The following is a 22,292-nucleotide window of genomic DNA, read 5'->3' as shown; positions in this document are numbered from 1 at the left end:
TACCTTCATTTGATTGCAGTGGTATGTTCTGTATATATTACCTTATACATAATCTCAGAGGACGATTTGTATGTATGTATATATATATATATCTATATATAGATATAGATATATATCTATATCTATATATAGATATATATCTATATCTATATATAGATATATATATATCTATATATAGATATATCTATATATCTATATATAGATATATCTATATATAGATATATATATATATATATATATATATATATATATATATATATATATATATATATATCTATATATAGATATATAAATATATCTATATATATAATGAGCTGTATGTATCCATGTAGAATGTGGATGTGTGTATTGGGATGATCAGTGTGTGATGTGGGTGTGTAGAGTGGTGCAGGGTGTAGCGGTGGGGTGTAGGGGGCATTGCAGTGCAGTCTATAGCCGGTCACCCGGATCATGTCAGTGTAGGGCGGGTCTGAGCTGTCACTGATCAGTGTTGGAATCACACCGCCGCTCTCAGTGTCCGCCCTGAGCCGTGCCGGGAGCTGTGTGCGGCCTCCTCTCCTCCGCTCTCCTCTCCTCCTCCTCCTCCTCCGCTCTCCTCCGTCCAGGACACCGGATCCCGGGCAATATGGGCCGCCTCTCCCCGTCCTCACTGTGCGCCCTCATCCTCCTGGCAGCGGTGTGGAGCGGTGAGTACAATGGCCTGTGCCCTGTGTATGGGGGGGGGACGTGCTGTGCCCTGTGTATGGGGGGGGGGGGGGGGACGTGCTGTGCCCGGTCGGACCATGGGTGTGATGACACATGTGTGTATATAGGGTGCCCGTACTATTGATCAGTAATGTGTTTGTATATGACCAGTAATGGGGAATGTGTCCAGATGTTCTCCATCCATCTCCCCTCTGATCAGATGGCATTGTAATACTGCAGAGGGTGGATACTGGGACATCTGTCTACCATTGTCATCACTTGTCAGTCTTCACCTGTCTGCACTGTTGTGTATATTATATGTATTGTATGTACCTATTTATATACAGTATGTATCTATGTGTAATATATAGTATGTATTGTATGTACCTATTTATATACAGTATGTATCTATGTGTAATATATAGTATGTATTGTATATACCTATTTATATACAGTATGTATCTATGTGTAATATATAGTATGTATTGTATGTACCTGTTTATATACAGTATGTATTGTATGTACCTATTTTTACACAGTATGTATCTATGTATATATAGTATGTATTGTTTGTACCTATGTAAATACACGCAGCTGTGCATAGTAACCAATCAGCTTCTAGCTTCAGCTTGTTCAATTAAGCTGTGACAATAAGCCCTCGTTCACATCGGAGCAACTTGCCATGCATTTTGACATGTCAAATCGCATGACAAGTCACATCCTTTTACCGGCAATCGCACTGTTCAAATCAGTGTGACACCGACTTTGCGGTGCCACATTGAATTGAAAACATAGTACAGGAACTACTTTTGGCGATTTGAGGTGCTACTTGAATAGACATCTGTGCATGAAGCCACACAGATGTCTTCAAAATTGCACCCGAAGTCGCACTGAGATGCATCTTTGAAGTTTTGCAATTTCAGATGAAGTCGTACAATTTCAAAGTCACAGTCAATGTTACATATTTACAGTATTTCACAAAAGTGAGTACATCCCTCACATTTTTGTAAATATTTTACTCTATCTTTTCATGTGACAACACTGAAGAAATAACACTTTGCTACAATGTAAAGTAGTGAGTGTACAACTTGTATAACAGTGTAAATTTGCTGTCCCCTCAGAAAAACTCAACACACAGCCATTAATGTCTAAACCACTGGAAACAAAAGTGAGTACACCCCTAAGTGAAAATGTCCAAATTGGGTCCAAAGTGTCAATATTTTGTGTGGCCACCATTATTTTCCAGCACTGCCTTAACCCTCTTGGGCATGGAGTTCACCAGAGCTTCATAGGTTGTCACTGGAGTCCTCTTCCACTCCTCCATAATGACAATCACGGAGCTGGTTGATGTTAGAGACCTTGCGCTCCTCCACCTTCCATTTGAGGATGCTCCACAGATGCGCAATAGGGTTTAGGTCACGCACATAACGACCCCAAACACACCTCCAAGACGACCACTGCCTTGCTAAAAAATCTGAGGGTAAAGGTGATGGACTGGCTAAGCATGTCCCCAGACCTAAACCCTATTGAGCATCTGTGGCGCATCCTCAAACGGAAGATCGAGGAGTGCAAGGTCTCTAACATCCACCAGCTCCGTGATGTCGTCATGGAGGAGTGGAAGAGGACTCCAGTGGCAACCTGTAAAGCTCTGGTGAACTTCATGCCCAAGAGGGTTAAGGCAGTGCTGGAAAATAATGGTGGGCACACAAAAATATTGACACTTTGAGCCCAATTTGGACATTTTCACTTAGGGGTGTACTCACTTTTGTTGCCATCGGTTTAGACATTAACCACTTGCCGACCGCCGCACGCCGATGTACATCCCTTTTTTGGGGATGGATATCATTGTTATGGCAGCAGATAGCTGCCATAACCCCAGTATCCCCGTTTTCGGCCAGCGGACGGCTACAAGATAAAAGTGGTCTCTGCAGCGGATTCGCCGCAAGATCACTTTTATCGGTGGCGGGAGAGGATCCCCCCCCCGCCGCGATCCGGTGCCCTCCGCCACTTACTGGAACCATCGGCAGCGGCGGTGGCAATCGCGTCTGTTGCCTAGCTGTGCATGGAGACGAGTGAGGGGAAGATGGCGCCCACTCGTCTCCATGACACTGCAGGGCAGAAGCGACTGTCAAAACGTCACTTCCGCCCATATGTCTTAAAGGCACATTTTTTTCAATGTCATTTTTTTAAATTACTTTTTTTTTTTTTTTTTTTGCATTTTAGTTTAAATATGAGATCTGAGGTCTTTTTGACCCCAGATCTCATATTTAAGAGGTCCTGCCATGCTTTTTTCTATTACAAGGGATGTTTACATTCCTTGTAATAGGAATAAAAGTGACACAATTTAATTTTTTTTAAAAACAGTGTAAAAATAAATAAAATCATGTAAAATAAATAAGAAAAATAGTAAAATGCAACCTGTAGAATTTTTTAAACGTCGCCTATGGAGATTTTTGAGGGTAAAAGTTTGATGCCATGCCACGAACGGGCGCAATTTTGAAGTGTGAGCTTCGAGTTCGAGTCGAACTCATGTTCGACTCGAACATCGGCTGTTCGCAAGTTCGCCAAATAGCGAACAATTTGGGGTGTTCGCGGCAAATTCGAATGACGCGGAACACCCTTTAAATGTCTATGGGAGAAATCAAAAGTGCTAATTTTATTGTCATAAAAAGTGTTTGGGGACCTGGGTCTTGCCCCAGGGGACATGGATCAATGCAAAAAAAAGTTTTAAAAACAGCCGGTTTTTCAGGAGCAGTGATTTTAATAATGCTTAAAGTCAAACAATAAAAGTGTAATATCCCTTTAAATTTCGTAGCTGGGGGGTGTCTATAGTATGCCTGTAAAGGGGCGCATGTTTCCCATGTTTAGAACAGTCTGACAGCAAAATGACATTTCAAAGGAAAAAAAGTCATTTAAAACTACTTGCGGCTATTGCATTGCCGGTCCGACAATACATATAAAAGTGCATTGATAAAAACGGCATGGGAATTCCCCACAGGGGAACCCGAACCAAAATTTAAAAAAAAAATGACGTGGGGGTCCCCCTAAATTCCATACCAGGCCCTTCAGGTCTGGTTTGGATTTTAAGGGGAACCCCGGCCAAAATTTAAAAAAAAAATGACGTTGGGGTCCCCCTAAATTCCATACCAGACCCTTCAGGTTTGGTTTGGATTTTAAGGGGAACCCCGCGCCAAAATAAAAAAAAAAAAACGGCGTGGGGTCCCCCCAAAAATCCATACCAGACCCTTATCCGAGCACGCAACCTGGCAGGCCGCAGGAAAAGAGGGGGGGACGAGAGAGCGCCCCCCCCCCCGAACCGTACCAGGCCACATGCCCTCAACATTGGGAGGATGCTTTGGGGTAGCCCCCCAAAACACCTTGTCCCCATGTTGATGAGGACAAGGGCCTCATCCCCACAACCCTGGCCATTGTGGGGGTCTGCGGGCGGGGGGCTTATCGGAATCTGGAAGCCCCCTTTAACAAGGGGACCCCCAGATCCCGGCCCCCCTCTGTGTGAAATGGTAAGGGGGTACAAAAGTACCCCTACCATTTCACTAAAAAACTGTCAAAAATGTTAAAAATGACAAGAGACAGTTTTTGACAATTCCTTTATATAAATGCTTCTTCTTTCTTCTATCTTCCTTCATCTTCTTCTTCTTCTTCTGGTTCTTCTGGCTCTTCTGGTTCTTCCTCCGGTGTTCTCGTCCAGCATCTCCTCCGTGGCGTCTTTTATCTTCTTCTCCTCGGGCCGCTCCGCACCCATGGCATGGGGGGAGGCTCCCGCTCTTCTCTTCATCTTCTTCTCTTCTTCATCTTCTTCATCTTCTTCTCTTCTTCTCTTCTTCATCTTCTTCTCCGGGCCGCTCCGCATCCATGCTGGCATGGTGGGAGGTTCCCGCTGTGTGACGCATCTCCTCTTCTGACGGTTCTTAAATAACAGGGGGCGGGGCCACCCGGTGACCCCGCCCCCCTCTGACGCATGGGACATGACAGGACTTCCCTGTGGCATTCCCCGTGACGTCACAGGGAAGTCCCGTCAAGTCACCCCACGTCATTTTTTTTTAAATTTTGGTTCGGGGTTCCCCTGTGGGGAATTCCCATGCCGTTTTTATCAATGAACTTTTATGTGTATTGTCGGACCGGCAATGCAATAGCCGCGAGTAGTTTTAAATGACTTTTTTTCTTTGAAATGTCATTTTGCTGTCAGACTGTTCTAAACACGGGAAACATGCGCCCCTTTACAGGCATACTATAGACACCCCCCAGCTACGAAATTTAAAGGGATATTACACTTTTATTGTTTGACTTTAAGCATTATTAAAATCACTGCTCCTGAAAAAACGCCCGTTTTTAAAACTTTTTTTTGCATTGATCCATGTCCCCTGGGGCAGGACCCGGGTCCCCAAACACTTTTTATGACAATAACTTGCATATAAGCCATTAAAATTAGCACTTTTGATTATTCATGTTCGTGTCCTATAGACTTTAACGGTGTTCGCGTGTTCGAACGCACTTTTTTCCTGTTCGCATGTTCTGGTGCGAACCGAACAGGGGGGTGTTCGGCTCATCCCTAGTGGTTGGAAGGGGTAAGAGATAGAAGTGTGGTGAGGGAGAGGGAAGGGGGAGGGAGGGGGAGAGGGGGGAGAGAGAAAGAGAGGGGGAGGTGGAGAGAGGAAAGGTGTGAGAGGGGGTGAGAGAGGGGGAGGTGAGTAAGAGGGGGGGGTGAGAGATCTCTAGCCCTGTCCCTACCTGCAGCCCCTCCTGTGTCCCATGTCCCAGTTTGTGAAAGCACTGGGGGGGGGTCAAAGAGCAGGAAGGAGCTGGAGTGTGCTGGGGGCCAGAGAGTGCTGGGGGGTGAGGGCGGAGAGTGCTGGGGGGCAAAGATTGCTGGGGGGTGGGGGGCGAAGACTGCTGGGGGGTGGGGGCTGGAGAGAACTGAGAAAGGTGGAGAGCACAAGAGGGGTGGGGGCTGGAGAGCGCTGGGGGGAGCTTGAGAGGGGGGCAGAAAGAATTGGAGCGGAGAGCAGGGAGTGCTGGCTAAATGGGGGCGGAGCCAGGGAGGACAAGGGGGCTGGAGAGCAGGTGGGGCAGAGCCAGGGAGCACAAGAAGGGGCCGTAGAGCAGGAGGGGCGGAGCCAGGGAGCACATGGAGGGGCCTGGAGAGCATGGGGATGGAGAAGAAGTTAGATAGGAGGAGCGGTGAGGAGACTGAACATAGTGGAATTGATTTTTGCATATTTCTCCATGCAGCTACTGAATGATCACTTCTTCTCCTCTCCCTCCTGCAGACATTCAGCAGCTGCATGGAGGAATATGGAAAAATCAATTCCACTATGTGCAGTCTCCCCACCGCTCCTCCTATTCAGGCACACAGGGAGGCTGCACGGCACTCATGTTCTCTCCGGCTCGGCCAGGCAGCATAAGAGCTCCATCCTCTTTACACTCATGGGGCAGCTCAGCTGGATAGTTTCAGCGACCCCCTCGGCCCTGACTGCTGAACCAAATAGGAGGCAGGTGCGGAGAGGTCTGGTGAGCGGCACAGGCTGAAGGAACAGCTCAGCTGCGGGTCTCACATGGACATGCCGCCCGCATGCCTTGGAGCTGGGTGTTGTCATCCAGCCGCTCGCCTCTACTGTCCTGCTCCCCGCACTTGCTGCCACCGGACCGGGGCGCTCCGTGATGAGACCTTGACAGTTGACATCAGTGTTTGATCACAGGCAAATTAGGCAGCTGCAAGGCCCTTGTGAGTTCGGGCCTTAGGCGATCGCCTAATTTGCCTAATTAGAGAGCCGCCTCTGCATAGTTGGTGAGGTTGAAAAAAGACACCAGTCCATCCAGTTCAACCTATGATGTGTGTGTGTGTATGTTTATGTCAATAGTAAATCGTATACCCCTGTATGTTGCGGTCGTTGAGGTGCCCATCTAATAGTTTTTGGAAACTATTGACGCTCCCTGCTGATAGCACTGCTTGTGGAAGAGAATTCCACTTCCTTACTACACTGACAGTAAAGAACCCTCCATGCAGTTTAAGGTTAAACGATTCTCTTCCAACTTTAGTGAATATCCGCGTGTCTTTTTAAATTCCCTTTCACTAAATCGTTTTTTCCCTATGCTAGGGTCACAGTACGGTATTTGTACATTGATATCATATTCCCTCTTAAGCGTCTCCTCTCCAGAGAGAATAAGTTCAAGGCTTGTAGTCTTTCCCCATAGCTGAGGTCCTCCATTCCCTTAAGTAGCTTTGTTGCCCTTCTCTTGATTTTCTCCAGTTCCAGCACATCCTTCCTGAGGACTGGTGCCAAGAACTGGACAGCATACTCAAGATGCAGCCGACCCTAATGTGAACGGGGGCTAAAAGCTAGAAGCTGATTGGTTACTATGCCCAGCTGCACCACCTTTGGTTTTAGTAACGATCCCTCACCCCCTTTATTATACTCTATATTGCAGTTTACCAGTCCTCACATGTGGTGACTGCATTCATTTTTTTTTCTTTTTTCTCCCTTTTATTTTCACCTAGTGATCCTGCCAGCAACGCACTTCCTGTCCTAAGGTGGCAACACTCACAGGATCAGTATTGTCACCCTAGGCTGCACCCCTGATTGAAGGCTAGGTTCACATCTGTGTAGGTGCAGGATTGCGTCTAATTCACATACTCACGCAGCCGTGCAAAAAACACGGTGCTTTAAAAGAAAACGCAGGAGGGTGCCATGCAGTTTCTGTGCAGCCGCATTTTAAAAAAGGTGCAGGGAGCTTTTTCCTACAGGAAATGCAGGAACAGGAGCCCATTTAAAGAATCGAATGCTGTGCCCACGCAATCGCTGCACGCAAAGCCACGTAGATGTGAGCCTAGCCTAAAACATGTCCCTCCCTTCTCTCATCTCTATTACGTAGAGGGGAGGTGTTTTGTAGTTCACAGAAGATGGCAGGGAAGGCTGATACCAGTGTTTGAGATTTTAGTTCAGGTAGGTACAAGGACACAAGGTGATTAGCCGGATCAACAGGTAGTTTTCTGTACTTCCAGAAAATGATCTTTGCCTGAAAAAGGAAATACAACAAACAACATACAATCAAACAACATACAATCAAAGCTCCCATTAGATGCCATATGTTACAGTTTTCTTCTTGGGTTTAGATATATTTACCTCACCATTATATTTATTTTGCTTTGTGTTGAAACAAATGTTACACTTTATAATATTACACATACAGTAAATATTTATACTTGGTAGCATTACCAACTACTTAACTACTTAATTTTTTTTTTTTGCTTGAAAATTACTTAGAACCCCCAAACATATATATATATTATTATTATTATTTTTTTTTTTCCCAAAAACCCTAGAGAATAAAATGGCGATCATTGCAATACTTTTTGTCACACCGTATTTGTGCAGCGGACTTACAAACGCAATTTTTTGGGAAAAAATACACTTTTTTAAATTTAAAAATAAGAAAACAGTAACGTTAGCCCAATTGTTTTTATATTGTGACAGAGAATGTTACGCAGAGTAAATTGACACCCAGCATGTCATGCTTCAAAATTGCGCTCTCTTGTGGAATGGCAACAAACTTTGACACTTAAAAATCTCCTATAGGCGAAGTTTAAAAATTCCTACAGGATACCGGTTTTGAGTTCTTTTGCTAGAATTATTGCTCTCGCTTTAATGATCATGGCGATACCTCACATGTGTGGTTTGAACACCGTTTACATATGCGGGTGTGACGTATGTATGTGCTTGCTTCTGCGCGAGCACAGCAGCATGGGGCGCTTTAAATGTTTTTTGTTTTTTTTTCTATTTATTTTACTTTTTATTTTTACACTGTCCCTTTAAAAAAAAAAAAATGGATCACTTTTATTCCTATTACAAGGAATGTAAACATCCCTTGTAAAAGAAAAAAAGCATGACAGAACCTCTTTAATGTGAGATCTTTTACAGCTGCTGTTTCTGGCTTAAGGCCCCATTCACACTAGCGCGTTTTTTGATGCATTTTGCATTTTGCAGAAATGCACGGGAATTTTTTAACATGGGTTCCTATGGAACATGTTCACATCAATGCTTTTTTGTATCTCTGTGTTTTTGGAAAGGGTCGGGGACTTTTTTTCATGCAAAAAGCAGCGTTTTGCATGTAATGGTTTTCAATGGACAAGCATCAAAAACGCAAGTGCACCGTTTTTGCAGCGTTTTTGATGCGTTTTTGGTGCGTTTTTGCCGTTTTTTTTTTTTTTTATTTTTTATTTTTTTTTTTTGTAATTTTTTTTTAAGACTGTAAAAAAAAATGAAAAAAAAAAAAAAAAAAAACGCAAAACGCAAATCGCGGCAAAAACGCGGCAAAAACGCCGCTAAAACGCGGCAAAAACGCGGCTCAAAAACGTGGCAAGCATGAAAAAAAAACCTCCAAAAACGCTCAAAAGCAACATGCATAGGTGTGAATCGAGCCTAAGGCGATTTTCTGCAGTCAGTAAACTCCCCAGCATGTTATCCTATGTGTCCATGCACACATAGGCTGTTATCAGTGTTTTTTGGCAGGGGCATTTTCTGGCTGGAAAAAAAAACAGAACTAGTGGGTTTGAAGGGAAGTTTTTCAGCTGTAAAAAAAAAATGCAGAAAAACCCTGGAAAAACATGGCTATTCAGTGTTTTTGCGCCATAAGCTTCTGTGGGAGTATAGTTTTGCTAAAAAAGCCACTGTAGAACTCATTTTACAGCCACAGATTTTTACAGCTAACACTACTGACATTTTTATAACGTTAAGTGTGCATGAGGCCTAAGGGTCTGTTCACATCAGAGCAACTCAGAATCGCGGGCAGAATTGTGGGATTCTACCCATATTTCTGGATTTTTCTAAAAACACACCCTAATGCACGTTTGGTTGGCATTCATTGTTATTGGCTTCCCAAACATGCTAAAGAAATAGGTGTTCTATCATACAACAAAATGCTCAGAAAAATACGCAAAACACGCTATTCACAAAGTCACCAAAGTCGGCTCCAAAAAAGGGTACAGGAGCTACTTTGGCACATTTTTGGAGCAGAGGGCAGCCCATTTAAATGAATGGTGTCACTCCAAAATTGTGCAAAAAAAATGCCTTACCTGGCCACAATACTTTGGGGCACTGACCCAGAATGAAGAGAAGGCAAATTGGTACAGTTAAGTGATGTGACAACATAGATGCGCGTTCTACATCATTTGAATGGACTTCCAGAAGCACTAAAACGTTTATTTTTAAAGTGTTGCATCAAAACACATGGTAATGAGTAAGCATGCGTTGTGTGCCAAAACGCACATGTGTTAGCAAGGCGCATTGGGGGTGCCGTTAAAATATCCTTATCTACTGTACATACTCCTCCTGGCTCAAAGAATGGTGCAAGAGAATTAAGCCTGGTACACACTACAGTTTTTTTTTTTTCATGCAACCCTGTGGGTTGCATGAAAAAAAAATTGACAGCTCCGGTCGGGAGCTGCTGTACTAACCATGCGAGCGTAGTATAGCGATCTCCCCCGCTGAGCTGTTGTGTTCTGACAGGAGGATGCCCCCCCCCATCAGAACATTCCGATTAGCTCTCTCTGCCATTGGCTAAGAGTGCTCAACAGGAGTCAGTCAGCTGCTGGTTTTCCAGCATGCACGTCTACAGAAGCCGTCTGTACAGACAGCCTGACATACACACAGACAGAATGTCTGACGGTATTTTTTGTACTGGCAAATGTGTCCCAACATTCTGCCCATGTGTACAGGGCTTTAGCCTGATTAGTAGAGTGGATGAGGGATTGGAACTCTGACCGCCTGTATTCACACCTGAGCAGAGCGTATTCCTGCTGATTTTGAAGCATTTTTCTCAGCATTTTTTAAGATGTATTACAAGCATTTTTGCACATGTAGCAAGCTTTAGGAGTTTGTTTTCTTGCACTGGGCAATGGAAAGAGAGCAATTCTATGGTAGGAGAGGAGTTTGTCAGGCATGAAGTAGAACGTAATGCACAGTTACACGTACTCTCATTGAAGGCTATGGGACCAAAGACACCTAAATACACAAAAAAAAAAAAAAAAAAAAAAAAAAAGCTTATGCACTTTTTTGAGCATATGGTATAGAGCCCTGGAGCCCAATCTGCTGCTCTTTGGCACTTTTTGTGTGGCCCTCGAGGCCCCTGCAGACCCTTATCTGTGTTTTCTTATTGCTCTGTTATAGCAATGATTTCTTGCAGTCTTATGTAATATGTCACTAGTCTATGACTGTCTCCTGATGCATGTCCCCAGTCTCCAGCAACTCCTATAGCACATTCAGTCTGTGACATTGTCCTGCAGCACATCCGCAGTCTCTGACCATCCCTTGTATCAGGTCTGCAGTTACTGACAATCTCTTGTATCATGTCTGCAGTTACTGACCATCTCTTGTATCAGGGCCACAGTCTCTGACCATCTCTTGTATCAGGTCCGCAGTCTCTGACCATCTCTTATCAGGTCCGCAGTCTCTGACCATCTCTTGTATCAGGTCCGCAGTCTCTGACCATCTCTTGTATCAGGTCCGCAGTCTCTGACCATCTCTTGTATCAGGTCCGCAGTCTCTGACCATCTCTTGTATCAGGTCCGCAGTCTCTGACCATCTCTTGTATCAGGTCCGCAGTCTCTGACCATCTCTTGTATCAGGTCCGCAGTCTCTGACCATCTCTTGTATCAGGTCCGCAGTCTCTGACCATCTCTTGTATCAGGTCCGCAGTCTCTGACCATCTCTTGTATCAGGTCCGCAGTCTGACCATCTCTTGTATCAGGTCTGCAGTCTCTGACCATCTCTTGTATCAGGTCCACAGTCTCTGACCATCTCTTGTATCAGGTCTGCAGTCTGACCATCTCTTGTATCAGGTCCGCAGTCTCTGACCATCTCTTGTATCAGGTCCGCAGTCTGACCATCTCTTGTATCAGGTCCGCAGTCTCTGACCATCCCTTGTATCAGGTCCGCAGTCTGACCATCTCTTGTATCAGGTCCGCAGTCTCTGACCATCTCTTGTATCAGGTCCGCAGTCTCTACCATCTCTTGTATCAGGTCCGCAGTCTCTGACCATCTCTTGTATCAGGTCCGCAGTCTCTGACCATCTCTTGTATCAGGTCCGCAGTCTCTGACCATCTCTTGTATCAGGTCCGCAGTCTCTGACCATCTCTTGTATCAGGTCCGCAGTCTGACCATCTCTTGTATCAGGTCCGCAGTCTCTGACCATCTCTTGTATCAGGTCCGCAGTCTCTGACCATCTCTTGTATCAGGTCCGCAGTCTCTGACCATCTCTTGTATCAGGTCCGCAGTCTCTGACCATCTCTTGTATCAGGTCTGCAGTCTCTGACCATCTCTTGTATCAGGTCCGCAGTCTCTGACCATCTCTTGTATCAGGTCCGCAGTCTGACCATCTTTTGTATCAGGTCTGCAGTCTCTGACCATCTCTTATATTATGCCATTATTCTTTGACTGTATCCTGTTGTGTCTCTTCTGTCTCCGACACCGAATATTCACTGATTTCTGAGTGCGACCCTTTGGTGATTTCAGGGGCCACACTTAAGTAAGTTGACCATCACTGGTATAGAGCGTAGGGTGACTGAGCATACAAGTGTGAACAGGGACAATTATAAAGAACGGGATTCTGCATGTGGAATGCAGTCAGGCGTAGGGAAACAAGAAGCAAAAATGCTTAGTGTGAAAGGGGGCTCAGGTTTTTTTGTATTGCTGTCTGTTTTCCTCTTGAGGAAATTTCTTTCCTTCTCTGTTTAACACATAGGCTTTAGTTGGAGTTACAGTTTAAATTGCTGGACTTGGGCCAGTACCAAGTGTCATAATTGCACAAAGTGCTCATAAAATCAATCAGAACTGCTGTCTTTACTGATCTGAATACAATGATATCAATTCTGTTGCTAGCGATGGATAACTTTACTGTGAATGTACTGTAGGCATTACATGTTGTGCAGTGGTTTCACCCACCGTATTGTATCCCATCCATTAAATGGACATCTTCTCATCTAACAAACTTCATGTATTCCTACAGTTTTACCACGTTAAAAAAAAACAAAAAAAAACTGTTGTGAGAGAAATCAAATCTCTGACACTGCTGTCCTTTCTGAAGAGTCTAGTTGCCATTCTGGTCCTTACTTGGAATGAAGTCTGAATCCCGGACCCATTGTACAGAAGTGTGCAGCTCAGGAGCTCTGATATTTCTTGTTACATACTTTTTTCAGGTCAGCGACTCTGCAAGCAATGAAGCATGGGGTTCAGTCTGAGAGCCAAGCAGCTAGCATTTTCTTTGATGTGCCCTTTAAACCAAGAAATGGTAAAAAATATAGTTTGTGCATAGGCAAAGCAGAAAACTGCCTCAAAACTATCATTGCTGTAGTGTAGTGCATCATAACCATAAAATGTTTTCCCCCCAGTGTAGAAACCAATGGCATCTCACTATTTTCTTGTTATGTGTATAGATAGATAGATTTTGGATGAGTAATATTTTAATTGCCATCTGTGACCTGCTGGTGGGGATTTTAGCACACTTTCTGTCTGTGTGACACCATGACAAGTATTGATGGAAGCAGTAGTTACTTAGACAGGAAGGTTGCAGTTTTGCCTAGAAAACAGGACACACCAAACTGGTTGCAGTCTAGAAAGTAGCCTGGAAAACATGGGAGACGTGAGCCTGGAAAACGCAGAAGAGATGCGAGCCTGGAAAATACGAAAGAGACGCGAGCCTGGAAAACGCGGAAGAGACGCGAGCCTGGAAAACGCGGAAGAGACGCGAGCCTGGAAAACGCGGAAGAGACGCGAGCCTGGAAAACGCGGAAGAGACGCGAGCCTGGAAAACGCGCAAGAGACGCGAGCCTGGAAAACGCGGAAGAGACGCGAGCCTGGAAAACGCGGAAGAGATGCGAGCCTGGAAAACGCGGAAGAGACGCGAGCCTGGAAAACGCGGAAGAGACGCGTGCCTGGAAAACACGGAAGAGACGCGTGCCTGGAAAACACGAAGGAGACACGTGCCAGGAAAATGTGGAAGAGACGCGAGCCTGGAAAACGCGGAAGAGACGCAAGCCTGGAAAACGCGGAAGAGACGCGAGCCTGGAAAACGCGGAAGAGACGCGAGCCTGGAAAACGCGGAAGAGACGCGTGCCTGGAAAACGCGGAAGAGACGCGTGCCTGGAAGAGAGGCATGCCTGGAAAACACAAAGGAAACGCATGCCAGGAAAACGCAGAAGAGACGCGAGCCTGGAAAACGCGGAAGAGACGCGAGCCTGGAAAACACGGAAGAGACGTGAGCCTGGAAAACGCGGAAGAGACGTGAGCCTGGAAAACGCGGAAGAGACGCGTGCCTGGAAAACACAGAAGAGACGCGAGCCTGGAAAACACGAAGGAGACGCATGCCAGGAAAACGCGGAAGCAACGCGAGCCTGGAAAACACGGAAACGACGCGAGCCTGGAAAACACGGAAGCGACGCGAGCCTGGTAAACACGGAAGAGACGCGTGCCTGGAACACACGGAAGAGACGCGAGCCTGGATAAGGGGGAAGAGACGTGTGCCTGGAAAACACGAAGGAGACGCATGCCTGGAAAACGCGGAAGAGACGCGTGCCTGGAAAACACAGAAAAGACGCAAGCCTGGAAAACACGAAGGAGACGCATGCCAGGAAAACGCGGAAGAGACCCGAGCCTGGAAAACACGGAAGCTACGTGAGCCTGGAAAACACGGAAGAGACACAAGCCTGGAATTTTGCTTAGAAAACTGGACAGATACTGGGCACATGCCTCAAGACCTCTGCATGCGCTGTGTACACTCTCTACTTCTTGCGCAATAGCAGAGAGTGCACTGTGTATGTATAGGTTTTAAACAAGCCAGAGTGCATGTTCCTGCCATAAACCTTTGTGTCTTAGTGCTGAAGGCGGTTGTTGAAAAATGTAAAATAGCCTGGCCACCCCTCCAGACCCTGCTTCACATAGCGCCCATGATGCCCTGTGCTGCCAGTGTAGCAGTCCAGACACTGCAATACACAGCCCTGGAGTGAGTATCCATTATAATGCTCACAACACTCCATTGCAGATCGCTTTTTAGAGGGACAACAAGGGCTTCCATCAGTTTAAACGAGCCCTCCGTGCTAAAAAAAAAGCATAGACAGTACTCAATCGTGTTGCTGCAAGTGCACTAATACAGGTACAATGGCCTTAGGTGTGTAATGGATAATCTTTGGTAATCAATATTTTAATGATCAGCTGCTACCTCATATCATTTGGCTAGTTAAGAAATGTTTGTCTATAAAGTTTTAAGCCTCGTACACATGAGAAGAATATTGGAGGAATGATCGTCTGTTTTTTTTTTTTTGTATGCTAGTCTCATATTGAAAACCAATAGGTTACTAAAGTTATGAAAATTCTTGTATGACAGAATACAACTTCGGAATTGATGTGATGTGTTCTATTGTATTGTATTGTATCGTATTGTGATGTATTCTTTCGTTTCTGAGCATGCATGGTCTTGCTCTTCCGATGTATTTTTTTTCTTTTTTTGGACGAATACTGTACTGATTAAACAAAAAATGTTCGTTCTGGTATCGTACAAGAAACATTTTTGTGCTTGTCCCACATGAACTCTCTTGATCGGCTCTAGAAAACTGTGTACTCCCAATCAGATTAACAGACAATCGATTTGAAAGCGGTATTTTTCGACTGATTTTCTCATCGTGTGTACTAGGCTTTACACTGAATATAAAAAGAATAAAAAGCTTTGTGTAGTGATAAACAAGTGACAATTCCATATATTGCAGTTTAGCACAGTTTACAATGCATTGAAGGGTGCTTGATCACTCCCATGCCCAGTCTATGGGGGTTGGCAACCCGTCGATCGCAAGCTACCTGTGGACCGCTGAAAGGTGACAGGTAGCTCGCGAACACATCCCAATGTTGCTGCCCCGTAGGGCTGCAACTAACGATTATTTTCATAATCGATTAGTTGGCCGATTATTGTTTCGATTAATCAGTTAATAAAAAAAAAAGTGTGGTGTATAATTTAGTTAATGTAAAGTTTTAAAAAAAGGCAATTTATTCTTAAATATCTCTATGCAGTGGTAAATAAAAATAGCCAACTGTGGTTAGGGAGCAAAATATCTAATCCACTCTAATCTAACAGACAGAAGAGATATACTGTATATACTATAAGAGGAGATATACTGTATATACTATTAGAGGAGAGATAAGAACATTAGTTCGATTTTCTAATTGTTAGTGGGGTCAAATCGACGTTTATTTTCAACCACAGTAATGGGAAAATTTGGAAATAATAAAAAACTTCTTGGTGAAAGGAATTATCAGACAGTGTATGTGGTTTTCGTTCAGAAATTACAATTATTTTAAAAACAGAATGTTAAAAACAAGTGAAAATTTCAAACATTCTTTCATTCATCGAATGTACAAAGATTTTTCGTCTGAATATTCTCATCTGAAAATTGATCTGTGTGGCCAGCATAAGGCTCGGTGCACACCTATGCAGTTTGCTTTTGATCTGTTTATGCAGTGCTCTTTGCTGTGCGTTTTGATTTTTGCGCACATGATTTTGCTGCGGTTTGCATTTTTTTTTGCCCAATTTGTTGTTGGGCAGATTAAAAAACACAAATTGCTGCAAAAACGCATTACATGCTTTTCTGCAGCTTCTCCATTGAAGTATGTTGAACCAAAAAAAGCACTGTTTTTTGCGTTAAAAAAAAGTCACTGACGCTTTCCAAATACGCAGCGGCTGAAAAAGCATAGATGTTAACGTGTCCCATAGCAAACCATGTAAATAAACTGTAGTCCGTTTCTGCAAAAAGCACCAAAAAACACATAGATGTGAACCAGGTGTAAGACGTTTACTAACATAATGGGGTTAAAAAAACGAATATTAGCCCTTTATAGTACAAAAAAAGCAAATAATCGCTACTGTAAGGGGTTCATTTTTTTTACTGTAGAACTGTGAAAGAAATAGTTACAGTAGTGATTATTTGCTCGTTTTGTACTATAAAGGGCTCATTTTAGTTTTTTTTTAACCACATTATGTTACTGGCCGATTAATCGATTATGAAAATAGTAATCGATTAATTTCATAATCGATTAGTTGTCGATTAGTTGTTTCAGCCCTACTGCCCCTGTCTTCTCCTGTGCGGCGCAGGTGCACGGGCACTGAATCCTAGTCTGCCGAGGAAGCCCCCGCCCCTTGCATACGTGCAGCTGCAGGGTGGGAAAAGCCTCAGGAATTGCTTGGGCGGGTTCAGCTCTTCTCCAAGCATGCCCGAGCTGTTGCTATTCCGCGGTCATCCCCACCGGCCCTCCTCCCCCAATCCAAGGGGCTTGTGGATTATACCAGGTTGGAAGGTGAGAGAGAATTGTCGGCAGAACATGTAGGTTTTCAACTGCACCTTCCTGCACCACTCTGCATTGAGCAAAACTTCTGTGCTCTCCAAACACCCCAGCCCTCCTGACACCCACCCCCCTGATGCCCTCCTGACACCCGCCCTCCTGACACACACCCCCCTGATGCCTTCCAGACACCCACCCCCCTGATGCCTTCCTGACATCTGCCCACTTGATGCCCTCCTTACACCCACCCCTGATGCCCTCCTTACTCCCACCCCCCTGATGCCCTCCTGACACCCGCCCTCCTGACACACACCCCCCTGATGCCTTCCGGACACCCACCCCCCTGATGCCTTCCTGACATCTGCCCACTTGATGCCCTCCTTACACCCCCATGATGCCCTCCTGACACCCGACCCCCTGTGATGCCCTCCTGACACCTGACCCCCTGATGCCCTCCTGACACCCGTCCCCCTGATGCCCCAGCACCATGCCCTCTTGACACTCCAGCCCTTCTAATGCCCCAGCACCATGCCCAGCTGTCCTGATCCCACTGTACGGTACCCTCCTGACCTTCCAATACTGTGCTCTCCTGACCTTACTGCACTGTGCCCCCCCGACCTCCCTATACCTTGCCCTCCTGACCCCAGTACTACCTACTACTGTCTTCTGTACACTGTCCTACATACTACTGACTTCTATACACTGTCCTACATACTACTGACTTCTATACACTGTCCTACATACTACTGACCTCTGTACACTGCCCTATATACTACTGACCTCTGTACACTGCCCTATGTACTACTGACCTCCGTACACTGCCCTACATCCTACTGACCTCCGTGCACTGCCCTACATCCTACTGACCTCTGTACACTGCCCTACATCCTAGTGACCTCCGTGCACTGCCCTACATCCTACTGACCTCTGTACACTGCCCTACATCCTAGTGACCTCTGTACACTGCCCTACATCCTAATGACCTCTGTACACTGCCCTACATCCTAGTGACCTCTGTACACTGCCCTACATCCTAGTGACCTCTGTACACTGCCCTTCATCCTAGTGACCTCTGTACACTGCCCTACATCCTAGTGACCTCTGTAAACTGCCCTACATCCTAGTGACCTCTGTACACTGCCCTTCATCCTAGTGACCTCTGTACACTGCCCTACATCCTAGTGACCTCTGTACACTGCCCTTCATCCTAGTGACCTCTGTACACTGCCCTACATCCTAGTGACCTCTGTACACTGCCCTTCATCCTAGTGACCTCTGTACACTGCCCTACATCCTAGTGACCTCTGTACACTGCCCTACATCCTAGTGACCTCTGTACACTGCCCTTCATCCTAGTGACCTCTGTACACTGCCCTACATCCTAGTGACCTCTGTACACTGCCCTACATCCTAGTGACCTCTGTACACTGCCCTACATCCTAGTGACCTTTGTACACTGCCCTACATCCTAGTGACCTCTGTACACTGCCCTACATTCCTAGTGACCTCTGTACACTGCATTACATCCTAGTGACCTCTGTACACTGCCCTTCATCCTAGTGACCTCTGTACACTGCCCTTCATCCTAGTGACCTCTGTACACTGCCCTTCATCCTAGTGACCTCTGTACACTGCCCTACATCCTAGTGACCTCTGTACACTGCCCTACATCCTAGTGACCTCTGTACACTGCCCTACATCCTAGTGACCTCTGTACACTGCCTTGCATCATACTGACCTCTGTACACTGCCCTACATCCTAATGACCTCTGTACACTGCCCTACATCCTAGTGACCTCTGTACACAGCCCTACATCCCAGTGACCTCTGTACACTGCCCTACATCCCAATGACCTCTGTACACTGCCTTGCATCCTACTGACCTCTGTATGCTGCTCGACCTACTACTTACACTGGGCAGAAATCAGAGCAGATAGCCAGACCTGAAACTAGTCAAAAAAATCAGCCTGCAATACCAGATGTTTTTATAATGAACTCCGTCATCAGATTTGTGGGGATGACCAACTCCCCAGGCATGAAAAAACGTGTGAATGAAGGTGAATGCCGAGTTTCTCACTGAAGTTATCTTTTAAGGTAGGCTAAGTTTTATATTTTTAAAGTGACATTAGTTTTAGTAGATTTTTCTAGGTTTTCTTCATGCCGTCTTTACTTTTAATTGGGGAGCTTGCTAGGAAATTACTTTAAAAAAAAAAAAAAGGGGTGGTGTTGCACCCTGGTGATCTTTGTTCTTTTCAATGTTGTCCAGGTAGATCTCCATCGCTCAAAGTTTGCCTGACCCTAACCCCTGCTATACAATACCCATCAGTGGGGAATTCCTGCTTCTAACACAGGACTGAGAATGTTCAATGTGGGCTGTAGAAAGAGCTGCAAAACAGTTTTGACATTTCAGTATTGTTTCCCCGAATAGTGAAATCTGTTGCATCAACAATTGTTTTGTGCTATACAGAGAAGATGGCTAATCCTTCAGTTGCTGAATAGCTTTGGGATTATGTTGTAACCATATCAAAACAGTTTATCTGCGTCTATGATTTCGGATCTGGGTTTGGGGAATTATGGAATTATGTTATTAAGATCAGATCTATGGATTTGGTGTATTTGTAATCTAAAGCACTCATTGAATTAGATTATATTCATTGCTATGTAGCTTTTTATTTGCTGTGCAGTGAAGTGTTTACAGGATTATACTTTATACAAGAATATGTATATGTCTTTTCTACACAGTGGCTTGATGGAGAAGGTCTTATTATATATTTTAATATAAACACTTTGCTGATCTGTCTGCTTATCCTATCATATGCTTGAGCATTTCCTAAACTAATTTTTCATGTGCCACTAATGCCTCATGTACATAGGATAATTGACATATTATGGAAGAACTCTATATTATTTAGAAGCTTAGACAGCCTATAGATTGATTGATTAATTTTTTTTTCCAAGGATGGGGGAATCCTCCCCACAGAGTGTTTGTATTCTGACAGCAGGAAGACTTTCCTGCTGTCAGAATACGCTGATCAGGGTTGCCAGCGGCGCTGGTACAGCAGGAAATTTCTAATATGCCGGTTGTAAAGAAGTGCATTGGTAGATCAACTTCTGTCCAACCACCCTGCCTATACATAGATAGAAATTTGACAGCTGAACTGAATTTCGATCCATGTAAACACTTCTAGACTGGCCGCCTGCAATGTACTGCGGACAAGCGGTTTGTACAAGCACTGCCTGTTTCTGGGTTTAGGCATGCACATGCGATTATACACAGTGGGAGTCTGTCAGCAGGTCTCGGCCAATGATTTATCGACTGTGTCCATTCACAGCCCAGAGCCCTGTGTCAACAAAGAAAACAGGGCTCTGTACAGAGGAAACCATCTCTCGTTTTTTTATGCCTGCAAAGCAAGGTGACACAAGATTGTGTATATACTAGCATTAAATCCCAATAAAATACATTTACATTTTTGGTTGTAACATGACAAAATGTGGAAAATTTTAAGGGGTATGAATACTTTTTCAAGGCACTGTAGCACAGTACATTTTGGCAAAATTTGTGAAAAAATTTGATTTTTTTTTATATATATTTTTTTATTGGATATGTTTTATAGCAGAAAGTAAAAAAAATGTTTCTTTTCAAATGTTTGGTCTTTTTTCATTTATATAATAAAAAATGAAAAACCCAGAGGTGATCAAATACCACCAGAAGAAAGCTCTATTTGTGTGAAAAAAATGCTATAAATGTTGTTTGGGTACATCGTTGCAAGGCGACTTAATAGCAAGTTAAAGTAGCACAGTGCTGAATGGCAAAAAAATGGCCTGGTCATGAAGGGGGTAAAGGCTTCTGTACCTGAAGTGGTTAAGGAATGTTTGGGGCTCTTTTACATTTGTGTTAAATGTTCATGTTTTTTTTTTACAAGGCTCAAATGGAAAATAATCACTTTTGATGATTTATAAACGCACTGTAACTGCCATGCAGTCATGTTTACAGCACGTTTTAAAATGCGGTTGTGGTGTGTGTTTCAATGGAGGCAGTTGCAAAGCATTAACGCTTGCCAAACTCTGCATTATTTTTGCCACGCAGCAACACTAACGCTGCAGTGTGAACACCTCCATTCGCTCCCTATTATAATAATTCTGTGTGGCATTGATAGGCGCTCGTGAAGCGTAATTATGTGACCCAACCGCCTATTTTCAACACACGTGAAAGAGCCCTTAAAAGTGACTGATTACCTGACAGCACCAGAATGCAAACAGAGGAAACCTATGTTAAGTGAAGTATGGAAGCTGCCGGCTGATTTGCTTGCCATGCAGATCACAGCATTTTAGAGCTATCAGGAGATGCTGACCTGAATGGGCAAAGTAAGAGTGTCTCTTTAAATACTTTCAGATTTACTGACCTGGAACAAGCATGTAGTCAGTGGAGTCTGGATAAATTCAGAGCTTGTTTGAAAAAATTGTCCTCTGTCTCAGATTATTAGTCATTTGCCTATAACAGGCAGGCAACTAGCGTTTCAGAAGGAGAGTATAGAATGGAAACATCCATATTTCTATAAGCTCAGCTTAATTTCATTAAAACTGAAAAAAAAATACTCTTGCAGTGGGTTCCCGACCACTCCCAGATGTGGTTGGTCTCTTGGTGTCCTTATATACAATATAGAGCTTAGGTGATGCTGTCATAGTGCCTGAAAAAGACAGAATGCCATAAAGATAAGGCTGGAAAGGAGAAGGGAGGTTTTTATAGCAGCAGGGTGCCTGGAAAAGGAAGAGATTAGCTAAGTAAACATCATGTTTTTTTTTTTCTAGTACCCTAGTCAAAAATGAGCCATGAATGCCAGGCTGAGCTGTCCCACCTGCAGGCCCAGGACTGACATGGCAGGTTTCACTGGGTAGAGCAGAGGTGAGGTTCATTTATTCGCTGAACCTTCCACCAATGAATGAATATGGAAGAGACATTATATCACTTCCTGGTTCAAAGTTGTCATTCCCTGGCTGCTGTGGCCAGGGATGAAGCTGATCAAACTTTGTTGAGGTCCATAGGTGGCATTAGGATCTGATAGACCCCTGATGTCTCCTTTATAGAAGACCTGTCACCAGTAGATGGCTATTGTCCCCCTTGTTAAAGTGATATCAAAGGAAGATTTTTTTTTTTTTTTTAAATAGCAAACATGTCATACTTGCCTGCTCTGTGCAATGATTTTGCACAGAGTAGCACTGATCCTCCTCTTCTCGGTTCCCCCATAAGGGCTCTGGCTCCTCCCCCCTGCT

The 22,292-nt window shown here is 44.5% G+C and overlaps 1 protein-coding gene across 2 annotated transcripts in view; it reads left to right on the top strand.

Moving 5' to 3' along the window:
- The first annotated feature begins 352 nt into the window (after window positions 1-352).
- CD99L2 (CD99 molecule like 2) overlaps window positions 353-22,292 on the top strand; it is a 150,324-nt gene continuing 128,384 nt past the window's right edge. The window contains exon 1 of one of the 2 annotated variants that reach the window (XM_073599285.1): window positions 353-686. In XM_073599285.1, the coding sequence (XP_073455386.1) occupies window positions 626-686 (61 nt within the window). In that variant the 5' untranslated portion in view covers window positions 353-625. The remainder of the gene's footprint in view (window positions 687-22,292) is intronic. The other variant, XM_073599286.1, reaches the window with a different exon arrangement.

This window comes from Aquarana catesbeiana, linkage group LG09 (genome assembly GCF_042186555.1).
Source record: "Aquarana catesbeiana isolate 2022-GZ linkage group LG09, ASM4218655v1, whole genome shotgun sequence".
Taxonomy (NCBI): domain Eukaryota; kingdom Metazoa; phylum Chordata; class Amphibia; order Anura; family Ranidae; genus Aquarana; species Aquarana catesbeiana.
The sequence above is the reverse complement of the archived record's forward strand: the minus strand, read 5'-3'. Positions and strand labels throughout refer to the sequence as shown.